At 40.6% G+C, this 12,323-nt stretch overlaps 1 protein-coding gene across 1 annotated transcript in view; it reads right to left on the reverse strand.

The window, feature by feature from the left end:
• Positions 1-6,534, reverse strand: part of tdrd12 (tudor domain containing 12) — a gene marked incomplete at its 5' end in the record, with an annotated part of 34,660 nt that extends 28,126 nt beyond the window's left edge. Inside the window, 8 exons of the mRNA XM_080762100.1 lie at positions 1,058-1,122; positions 1,347-1,530; positions 1,791-1,876; positions 2,192-2,247; positions 3,746-3,865; positions 4,022-4,158; positions 5,530-5,694; positions 6,511-6,534. Coding sequence (XP_080618226.1) covers positions 1,058-1,122; positions 1,347-1,530; positions 1,791-1,876; positions 2,192-2,247; positions 3,746-3,865; positions 4,022-4,158; positions 5,530-5,694; positions 6,511-6,534 — 837 coding nt within the window. The remainder of the gene's footprint in view (positions 1-1,057; positions 1,123-1,346; positions 1,531-1,790; positions 1,877-2,191; positions 2,248-3,745; positions 3,866-4,021; positions 4,159-5,529; positions 5,695-6,510) is intronic.
• Positions 6,535-12,323: the final 5,789 nt, after the last annotated feature.

Below are 12,323 nucleotides of genomic sequence, written 5' to 3' on the forward strand. Positions count from 1 at the left end.
TGGTAAGAATGATCAGTAGATCGATCGCTCCAAAAGGATGTTTAACTTGTGGGTTAACTTCTGTGGGTACATTACATAATGGAAATCAAAAGAAATTCTGGCGACTTAAATCCCTGCACACTCGAGCAAACTCCCTTAATCTCAGTATTGAATAGCGAATGGTGATAATAAAGTAGTAAGGTCTACTTTATTATCACCTTTATTATGACCACTGCATTTGACTGATCCTAAATTATTGCAGGCACAGTTCATCACCCTGGCGAGGAACAACTCTAGTTTCGAGGGAGTGTCAGGTGCAGGGGCGTTACTAGTGCTACGCAGACAACGAGCCTGTGTTGGGGCCCAGAGGCAAGGGGGGCACTGTAAAATAAAACTATAAATACATACAGTGTCGGGGGCACTCGCTGATCAGCCTACGTCAGGGCCCACTGACATCTAGTTACACTTCTGGTCAGGTGTATGCGCTAGGATAACTTGCATTATTTTAACAGTGCCCGAGTTGGGCACCGGCCTACTCGGGAACGATGCAAATTGGGAATGCATGCCCCAACCTGATATGCAATACCCGGTATACCCATTGTCGGAATATGTGGAGAATGTGTTTAGAGTCCACACTGACTGCGAGAAGTGGACTAAAAGTAATCAATGTCAGGTGTGGTGAATTTGCTGAATCAAGCTTAAGCTAGGATTGTCTGCGGAACCAAAACAAAATTATACGATGTGCCTATACGATTTATGTACCTGTGTAAAAGAAAGATCACATTGAACCTTGAATGAACCCAACATGCATACATGTATTCTGGTATTGGAGGTAGCATGAGTTCTCTCCCATACCAAAAGTATTGAATATATTGAATAGAAAATGTCACCTGTCAATGTCAGAAATATTGGTGGTTGCATCCGTGGGAGAAGTGCTACCGAATACTTTCCTTGGATCCATGGGCCTCCCGGAGGACTTAGTGTTTTCCTCTGGGCTCTTCTGAAAACCATAATAGCATTTAAAAGATATTGACAACTGCACAGTTCTTAGAGTTATGAAATCAGCTATATGCCTCACCTCTAGCAACATGGAGTTTGTGAACTCCCATGGTCGTGAGCTGGTAACTGTCATGTCTCCATTTTCTAAGGATAAAAAGAGATTGAGATTGTATAATTCTCAAACTCTAGATAGGCTACCATGAGTAGGCCTGTTCACGATAATTGTACATTTTCAAACATATCTGATTTAGCAAATCTACAAGTTCAAATTATATTTGGACTTCACACATTTTCTGTCCTGTGCAACTTTTGTGCAACATTCAATGCCAAAAACAATCACAATTATTTGGAGAATTAATAACAGGCACCATGTCCGAGTGGAGTGATGGGTGTGGATCTGACGGGGCAGCAGTTGTTGGAGAGGAACGTTTTGGTATCGCAGTAGATGTCATGTGTCAAAAAGGCAGGAGACTTGTTGTCCTGGTTGCCGTTGACCATATCCCTGGAGTAATATGCAAACTTCTTGGCCACGAGCTCATCATTCACATAGATCTGGAAGGGGGAAGAAAGAAGTAGATTACTTTTAAAATGCACACACCACAATTCTTAAGGTTTTTAGTGTTACTATGGAGTTAATACTACAGTAAGGTACTACTAGTAGTAGTACTATTAATATTAGCAGTAGTCTACTACTAATATTATATTAAAAGATATCACACACTAAGTGTGCTTTCTTATTATTCCATTAATCGGAATGGTTATTGATAGCAAGTAATGGATAAGTGCAGTCCTAAATGTGTGCGATACTTTACTTTGACATCCTTGATGCTCAAGTAGAGCTCAATGGCAGTAGATTCAGCTTGTGTTTCATGCAACACTGCCTCAGTCTGGGTAGAAGCTTCAGGATAATAAACAATTATCAGCACAAGCAAAAAAAAGAAAACATGAAATTAGTGTTTAATAGTGTCAAATTACTCAAATACATTATTGCACCAGTATATATATATATATATATATATATATATATATATATATATATATATATATAGAGGATACCAATATCGAGCAGTATTGCATTCTCTTGAGTAGATGTATGCATCAAATAAAAGCAATGTGTTTATCTTACAGCTGTCTTTGCTGCGCATGCATGCAGCAACAGGGCCTGATGTACCGTATGCAACATTTACACATTACACATGAAGAAAGGACAAACCTTGTAAGAGGTTGTGAAGATAGCGTGTTGCAGACATGTCCCACTGGGTGGATGGTCTGGACAGAAATAAACATCCATGTTAACAATGGTCAAATAAATAGAATCCTTTTTTAATCTGCGTTGCAAGACAATGGTTTATATATGCAGAACTGTACATCTCCACAAGCATGATGAAGACTTGGGGCCCTAATTTTGGCATCCGTTTTAGCGTCGATTATCGTCAATTATTATCTTAAGCGGGAAACGGAACAGGCTGCTGGTGAGCATGACAAAATGCTCATCTTAGTAAATTATCTCCTGAACAGTTTTGGTTGACAAAGACAGCGGTTTTGATGCTACAGAGTACAGACCATGCCAATATGGCTGCTAAAGTACTACAACAAATGCTATAGAACGGGTTAGTGGTTACAATGTGGAACACGGACAGACAGTTTGCTGTGTAGGACAGTGCACGGTTTTCAAAGTGGGATCAGGGTTTCTTCAGGTAGTTCCAAGGTGTCCCCAGCTAAATGATGGTTAGGAACCAAATGGACCCTAACCGGTCCATTTGTACACTCCAGAGTTAAATTGACATTGATTTTACAATATAAATAAAAAATAACTTTAGGTCCCAGAGATTGAAGTGACTTTAAATGGTGGTCAGTAGCCTAATGCATGTCAAATTGGGGGTCCTTGAAATTAAACATATTTTGGCAAATGAGTTTAAAAACTGTAAATATTCAGAATTAATGTGTATAGTCTACCTGTTGTTGAGAAAGAAACCTGATCAATGTGCATTATCCACATTTTAAGAGAGTATAGGCTCAAGTTGGTAAGAAAAAATGGGTTAGTTATTCTCAAAACATACTGTTGTGGAACTTGATGGTTGACCATTATTCTGGGGAGGTTATGTTCTGTTTGAATCACTTGATCAATCCTGATTTTAACATTCCAGACTAGAAGAATCAGCAATAAAAAGTAAAGATAAAAACATATCTGCCAAATATGTGCTGGATCAGATCAATATCAATATCGGTTGTGATGGTTGATCGGTATCGGATCGTGAGATTGAGGCATCCCTATTTGTAGTAGATAAGAGTAGCACAATTTTAAATTTGCACCCCATGTGTGGCCTGTGTGTTTGACTGGAATGCTGAATTCCTACAATAAACATAATGGTGCACTGCTCCTCCTTGTGGAGAGTCTTACTGAGACAACATGTAGTCCAGGAAGGAAGTGAGACCAAATACTAAAATATCTAAAAACACATTACACAGATTTAAAATAAAAACAACCCAGGAAAGTGTTTCTAGTGTCCTAAAAATCGTTAAAATAACGGTTTGCAAAAGGGGTGACAAAAGCAGCACTTTAATGAACAGAGCTTTACGTGTGACCCAAATAGTGGACTGCCTGACCATCATTGCCATCCTTAGACGAGCTGTCAATTTCAATGAGCCATAATGTAACAGTGCAAGGGTATAGTAATGTTTCTCCTTGCTTTTATGAGCAGTGTGCCTTCGTACTATAGCTGAATTTAATCTGACATTGTGGGATGCAACAATTGCCATGCCTTACATGAGTTCAGCTTTCATTCCATCTAAGGACACCTGCAGTGTTGTGGGATGAAGTCCAGAAAGGTGGAACTTCTTTACCCAGAAGGGCAGCTGCAGGACTCTCTCCACAGGAGTGCGAATCCTGATGAAATGGGAACATTGTTAAGCGACTTTGAGTACCTTGGAAAGTGCTATATAAATCTATGTATTATTATTTGTAGGGCCATGCAAACCTTTTACCTTTGTCAAAATGGCACACATCTAAAACTGTATATACGGTAGTGAAATATGATCTTACTCATCACACTTGACACTGATGTATGTTCCATGGTCTACCAGATAGCACATGGCATGCTTTTGATCAGCGTTCAGGTTGATAGACTCCACAACAGCCCTGCACCAGTTCTTCATGGATGAGCAGTACACCACACAGACCTGAGGATGAAAAGAAAGGGCTGGTGATATCTGGCCCCATTTAAAGTTATGCTACACGTTTATTTTAATTTAATGATTAATATTACGCTCTTGAGCTGGTCATTCAATACAGTAAGGCTACGTTTTGGATTCCAATTTTATGGGAGTTAATTGTCACATACAAACAGCTGAAGGGAGTGAAATTGTTGCACCTTGAGAAGTGTGAATAAAAGGAATAAGCTAGAATCATAACATGGCCAGTACCAACCAACTCCATTTCTGAATTCAGATTAATCACCACTTGGGTAGAATTTTTAATCATTTTTATATTTTAGTTTGATCGTACTGAATGCTACGAAACGAGTGTTCAATAATAGGGATCTAACGGTCACTTAAACTTTGATTTAAAACTTTATCATAGCTGTGGGTGCGGCTTCAGTTCAGGTGGATTACCACCCATCACCACCTAACCTTGCGTCAGACTTTCCACCTCGGATCAAAGCCTGGTCTGGGTGTAAGCACACTTGGGCTTCCATGCGCGGCCAAAAGCTTCTCCTAGCAGGCGTCTCTTCCTGGTTTTTAGACAGCTGGTGGATGGAAATGAAGCTCCACCCACGTGGCATTTTGCCCCCACTGCATTTTGCCGTGTGGGTGGAGTGGTGCTTCATTTCCATCCAACAGCTGTCTAAAAACCCGGAAGAGACGCCTGCCGCTCGCGGCTTTTGGCATCTTGTTGACGCTAAGGTGTGCCCGCAGTGTCTGTGTTCCAAAATCGCTGTGTGAACCGGTCTGGAGTGGATGGTAATTCACGTCATGTTGTAGTCACTGATTTGTAGTCATCAGGCAAGAAACCACAAGTCAGAATAATAAGTATCCATTCATAGTCTGATTCCGCCTTGTGGTTTCCTGCAAGATCACGAAAGTTACCATCTGCTCCTGACCGGATCATAAATGGAATGCTGCCAAGGCTAATCACCACCCACCAGGCAAACTTAATGAACTGGTGGCGAAATAAAAACAACCTTTTAACAAATACTGTACACTTTTCTGAAATAAATCTTCCTTTTCATATAATAATACCTTATGATCATGTTTTAGGGTGGAAAGAAATTACGGCACTCCATCTTTACAGAAAATGTTTTGGTAGGTTGCACACTTCATCCAATAAGATAAGAGGACCCATTTATCTGGTTCAATGTTAGTGTCTGCAATTTTGTTTGATCACTTTCAATTTCACTTGTTTATCCTGTATGAGTTCTTTCCTGATTTGATCAAATTGTTATCCTGAACTGAAAACACATTTTCCAAATGTTAAGTGCTCATCGCTCAGCAGTCAGCACCTGCCCAAACTTGGGTTGTGGATGTGCATGTCGGTTCTCCCTTTCATCTTACCTGCCCTTCCTCTACAGATGCAAGTGTTAACGTCTTCTGCACATCAAGGTTGACGTTATGATACAAGAGATTCATTTTCACTTGTAAGTCGCCATATTTTGCAGGAGTGTCCACATCTGTCATATCCTTGATAATTCTACCCCAGAGGCAGGAGGGATTCTGAACCTAGACGTGAGGACAAAGATAATTTTAATTCAAATACAATCAAATTGTGGCCTAGAAACACATGCAAGTAATAGTATAGAGTATAGGGTCCCCCCCCTTTCAGAAAAACGAGTGGCCCAGGAAATGAAACCCCAATGCATTCTCCCATCGGCACTTCTAACATAATTTATTTAAAGACGTTACGCCGCGGACAAAGCCAACTCGGATCGTGACAAATCATGACAATGAACACAATGTTTTGGGCCGATCAAATAATTTATAAGACGAAAAACTAAACAAATAGTGTTGTCTCCTGACTTTCTTTTCTTCTTTCTAATGATTTGATCGGCCCAAAACATTGTGTTCATTGTCATGATTTGTCACGATCCGAGTTGGCTTTGTCCGCGGCGTAACCGTCTTTAAATAAATTATATTAGAAGTGCCGATGGGAGAATGCATTGGGGTTTCATTTCCTGGGCCACTCGTTTTTCTGAAAGGGGGAGGGACTGCAGTGCTCTATTGTAATCACAGATCGTCAATAAAAGTATTTTTGGATACTATGGTACAGTAGCCTGGACATCATTCCATTTCGGGTTTATGATTCGGTATAACTGGTGGACGTGTTTCTGAACTGCCCACAGCCCTCCTATAACAATATTGCCATTTTATCATGAACTAATGTTCATGATAAAATAGCACATTTATTTTATAGTGGTGGTGAAGTGGTGAGGGCCAATTATATGAAGATAGGTTGAAAAATGGTCCTTTAATAGCACCATAGGTATTTTGGAAAGCAGAAAATATACTGTGATTTTATCAAAACAATTATGTTTTTACCTTCAGAATCGATATTTCCAGCATTATGGCCTGTTAATCAAGCTGATGACATTCAAAAGCCTGGGAAACAGCAACACTGCAAGGGAACATACAAGTGAATATAACTACTCTGTTCATCAACACACTGACACTCTACACTGCAGCATGACTTCCATTCACATGGGAAAAAAACATAAATCACCTAATGTAACACAGCGTCGCGTGCACTGCTGCAGTTCTAAGAATGTATGTCAAGTGTCAACCACAAATCAATTCCGTCTCAATTAAAATTGTCAGTTTGTCACGTTAGTTAGTTGCTACGAGAGTGAGGTCTAGCCAACACCAACTCGGGATTCCTGGATCGCTGCCCTCCACACTTTCCTATCCAACATCAGGTTCTTGAGCTCTACAGTGTTGTCAGCCAAGCTGTCGCGCCACAGCACTTCTACATAGGTGGTAGGCTTCTTTCCCCTCCTGGCTTTGCCCAGAGTTGGCTCACCTAAGGTCTGGGTGCCTGTCACAGTGCCCTGCCAGCCTCATCCTTCTCTCTCAGACTTTGTCCGTGACCCGTCACCCGTGGTAGGTCCCCATAGAGGTCCACATTTCTGATGCGGTCCGTCCATGTGACACCTAGTGGCGTGCCATTCGAAGCATTCTTGTTACGAATGACACATTCAGTTTGTCAAACCTTTTCCCTTTATTCCTCCTGCTGTGTGTAGAATTACCTAGACTGCCGAACCTTTAGCTTTTCCACCGAGTTATAAAACCATTTCTCATGCATCAGCTTAGCTAGCATCAGCTATTAGTTTGGTACGAGTTTTAATTTCATCCATAGCCAACAGGTTTAATTAAAAACTCATAGCCAGGAGAGACGGTCGTCGCTCGGACTGTGATTGGTTCGTCGTGGGTTATACCTTTGAGTACTTGATTGGTTGCAGATTGTACAGAGGCATGGTTTACACATAGTTAAAAGGATAACGCAAAAATCCCTGGGGGCTTAATTGTTTCCATTGTGGTCAGACTCCTGTGTATTCAATTAATTAAGACATGCTCTGCTTTATTAGATTGGGATCAATTCGCAATAGCAGGTTATTGATCCGGTCTCCGGGCGGATACGGAAAATCGCATGTAATGTGAGTGGGCAACTGGGCATGTAGACCGGATCAGAGCATCGAGTAGTAGCCTAAATAGAAATAAACATGAAAGGAGTGGGAAAATGACAACACTGGGATTCCCGCAGTAGGCCTACGTGTGTGATGTGATAATAAACTACAATTAATCGGTATATTTGTCAATGGTTGCTAGATATTTAGACGGTAGACCTCACCTCATAAAGCCAATGGCAAGAATGAGGAGTGGAGCGGGTCGGGAGCAAAACTCCCGAGAGAGCACTGCGAGCGGCGAAAAAGGGTGGACACTGGACAGCGCCATCTTTAGTGGAATGCATGTAGAGTTGTAGTTGCAGCGTTGCATGCGTACATAGGCCTATATTTTGTTTTAATAATGCCGGGGTGAAATTGCAATTCGAATTAGTAAACACAAACTTTATATCGCTTGCTAAAAAAACCAACCAACAGATCTACAAGCTCTACAAGCTAACGTGTTGGAGTAGGTGTAGCCTTAAAGGAAGTCCTATCGTAGATGTACTGTAGGCCTATTTTATCGATAAAATACATCTACTACTATAACATAATCTTTGGCTGCTCTGAAATGCGTCCGTTTGTATTGCACAGTTCTGCCAGGGCTGAGGGGACACTAACATACTTTGTTTTAATACTTACATTTCTTTGTGACGTTCTGGCCCGTGCTTGCACTCCTGTTGGCCTGCAATCATGCAACTGTGATTGCTGGATGTATACGATCGACGGGCTATGTCCGAGGAGCCGAGCAAAATCAGTTTAACACGCTTAATATGTAGCCTACCTTTACACACACTAACAATAATTGACTACCTTGAACCTAAGAAGACGGTTGGGTTTATTTGTCACTCAATCATACAAGTACAACTGCACTGCAGTCTGCAGCAGAATGCTTACCGTTACCGACCTCATCACTTAGGACAATTTTAACGGGAGCAGCTGAGCGAACCCAGCTGAAGAACATAACATTAATTTGGGGTGTGTCTCATTTAGGTGCTTCTGTGTGCTAGCGGGGGTGGAGCTAACTACACAGACTGCCCCATCGCTGAGAAAGGGACGCCGCATTCAATGAATCAAACACACATGACACCTCACCTATGTTACATTGAATAGCCTACTTTCAGCTGCGTTAACGGCTGCCATTTTGCCAGCAAGGACACACACACACACACACACACACACATAATTTGTAACCATCCAAAAAAATCACAATCCAATCACTGTAATCCATTTGCGTCAAAAAAAAGCTCCTTGATCCTGGATGCAAGGCCACTAGTGCGTCCAGCTTCTCTATACACTACAATCTAATAATGCTTATGCAGCAGTCTTCATACTTTGTCAGATTTAAACATTCCACCAAAGAATCATTTAATAGATTATTGGTAAGAATTCCAGGAAAAGCTCTCTGAAAAAGTTGGAAACTTATATGTCTTTAATTGAAACTTCAAACTTGTAAATCGCCATATTTTGCAGGAGTGTCCACATCTGTCAGATCCTTGATAATTCTACCCCAGAGGCAGGAGGGATTCTCAACCTAGAGGTGAGGACAAAGATAATTTTAATTCAAATACAATCAAATTGTGGCCTAGAAACACATACAAGTAATAGTACTGTAATCACAGATCGTCAATAAAAGTATTTTTGGATACTATGGTACAGCATTCCATTTCGGGTTTATGATCCGGTGTTTCGGTTTAACTTGTTTCTGTGTTGTCTAAGATTAATGATTAATTAACTAAAGATTAATGCCAAACAGGTGGTTGGAGATGGAGAGTGAGGTATAACTTTCTTCTTTTTCATTAAATGGCCTCAGCTGTTGTCACCTGTTGCCTCAGTGAAATACAGTATAATGAATGATTGAAGTTGCCCCAAGTCATTTTTGTGTGTGCACTGCAGGTCATAAATGCGTACATACTGTATGGTCACTGACAGAGAAGGCCCCCACCATCACATTAATGGTGGATTCATTTACAATGACCTCAATTTTGGAGGGAAAGTGTAAAACACAAAAAAGGTAAGAAGGACCATAGTTATGCTTAATTGATTGATTGATTGAAATATTTATTAACAGTTTGTAGAATTACAGTACATTTTAAGCACAAACTCAATACAGAGACTGTTAACTGTGAGTGGACGACCCAATTAAGCATTACACTTGTTTACAACAGGGTCCACATTGTTCAATTCATCAAAACATTTAGAGACATACAAATAGACACTTCTATGTAGTTAAAGAACAGAACAGGAATTCATCATGTAGGAAGGAAGCAAAAAGGGAAAGGATACATATACAGTGAGGGGAAAAGGGGGGGGGGCGGTGGGGGGGGATTCAGATTTTACAGAGGCCAGTTTCGAATTGCAGCCATCCGTAGGTGCCCTTTGAGAGCGGTTTTGAAGGAGTCAAGGGATTCACATGTCTTAATGACTGTTGGTAGGGCGTTCCACATTTTGGTGGCATAGGAGCGAAAATAATTTAGTCCCTTGTTTGTGCCGAATCTGGGTTGTACATGGTTTGTTGCACTCCCTCTGGTGTTGTGGGTGTGGACTTTACATTAAGGAAGTATTTAGACAGGTACATGGGTATCTTGGTGGTGTATTGAATCTTGTGGACCAGACCCATTGCAAGATGCTGTACTCTGTCGTCGACAGGGGTGAGGTGGGTTCGGGGGGTGAGGCCAAGTAGGAGCCTGACCAGTTTGTTTTGGGAGGTCTGGAGCCTTGTTTTAAGGGCCTTTGAGGTGCTGTGGTACCAAGAGGTGGATGCATAGTCAAAGAAACCTTGTATGAGGGCTCCTGTTAAGGTCTTCAAGGTGTTTTTGTTGACCAGTGAGGAGATCCTGTAAAGGAATCTTGTTCTTTGATTGACTTTTTTGATTACGTTGGTGGACATTTTATCACCGGAAAGATTGGCCTCCAGGATGGAACCTAGGTAGGTAATTTCATCTTTTCGTGTGATAATATTGTCACCCACTCTAACCCACTCTTAATGCTTACAAACGAATAATGCTGCTTAGTCCATCTTAACAAATGGAATGATTATGTGCATGCAGGTGGACATGACGGAGTACCACTCCTTGATTGGAGCTGTGTGTAAAGATAACCATTGGACTCTTGTTGTATGTAGCCTATTTTGTTCAAATACCCAGCATTATATTTACCACCACTTGAGGCTACATGTAGGCTACATGACACAATCTTAATCACATTTGTTCTTAAAGGTGATGTATCCAAAGACCCATGCGGTCCTATTCTTTGAACCCTTTAGAGCCACACAGCAGCAGCTGAAACGCTGTAAAAATTCCACCAGGTACGCCAATCCAACATTACGTATGTAATGCAATGATTTCAAGTGCTATGAATAGTTTGCTTATGTAGGTATTGTCAATTAAGTATGGATGGATTTAGTTGCACCACAAATCATTGTGAAAAGTAGATCAACACTTAATGATTTCTCCTCATGCTTTTAGAGCCTTCAACTCGGGATTCCTGGATCGCTGCCCTCCACACTTTCCTATCCAACATCAGGTTCTTGAGCTCTACAGTGTTGTCAGCCAAGCTGTCGCGCCACAGCACTTCTACATAGGTGGTAGGCTTCTTTCCCCTCCTGGCTTTGCCCAGAGTTGGCTCACCTAAGGTCTGGGTGCCTGTCACAGGTAATTTCATCTTTTCGTGTGATAATATTGTCACCCACTCTAACCCACTCTTAATGCTTACAAACGAATAATGCTTAGTCCATCTTAACAAATGGAATGATTATGTGCATGCAGGTGGACATGACGGAGTACCACTCCTTGATTGGAGCTGTGTGTAAAGATAAGTAGATCAACACTTAATGATTTCTCCTCATGCTTTTAGAGCCTTCATGAGGCAGAGGAAATTAAATATTTCAAGATGGACATGCGTCACTCCCCATCACCCACGCCAGATGGACTCCTCTTCGTGTGGGGTGTTAGTCTGCAAAGTAAGATGATTCCAACTCCAAATTAGGCATTTAGCAGACGCTCTACCAGAGCAACTTACAGAAGTTGTAAAATTGCCATTTTATCATGAACTAATTAATGTTCATGATAAAATAGCACATTTTTTTATAGTGGTGGTGAAGTGGTGAGGGCCAATTATATGAAGATAGGTTGAAAAATTCTCCTTTAATAGCACAGGTATTTTGGAAAGCAACATTTTGCTATAATTGCATGTATAAACATTAAAATACATACGTAAATACAGTTACAATTGATATTTCGTACAGAAAATATACGCACACACATAATTTGTAACCATCCAAAAGAATCACAATCCAAACTGTAATCCATTTGCCATTTCTGTAAAAAAAAAAGCTCCTTGATCCTGGATGCAAGGCCACTAGTGCGTCCAGCTTCTCTATACAGTACAATCTAATAATGCTTATGCATACTTCATACTTTGTAAGATTTAAACATTCCACCAAAGAATCATTTAATAGATTATTGGTAAGAATTCCAGGGAAAGTGTATGATTTTTTCAACAATATGGACCATAAGAAAGTCTACATTTGTCAACAGAGGTGTGTTCGTTCATAATGTAACACATTATTACATTATTGCATTATAGAAAAATCTGTTATTACGTTATGTGCTAATTTTTATATTACATTATGAGCTGATTATTACATCAGTTTTTATCTAGCAATATAAGCAGCTCAGCTCATTACTTGGCTAT

The sequence above is a fragment of the Protomyctophum bolini genome (assembly GCF_963924005.1).
Source record: "Protomyctophum bolini genome assembly, chromosome: 4".
Lineage (NCBI taxonomy): Eukaryota > Metazoa > Chordata > Actinopteri > Myctophiformes > Myctophidae > Protomyctophum > Protomyctophum bolini.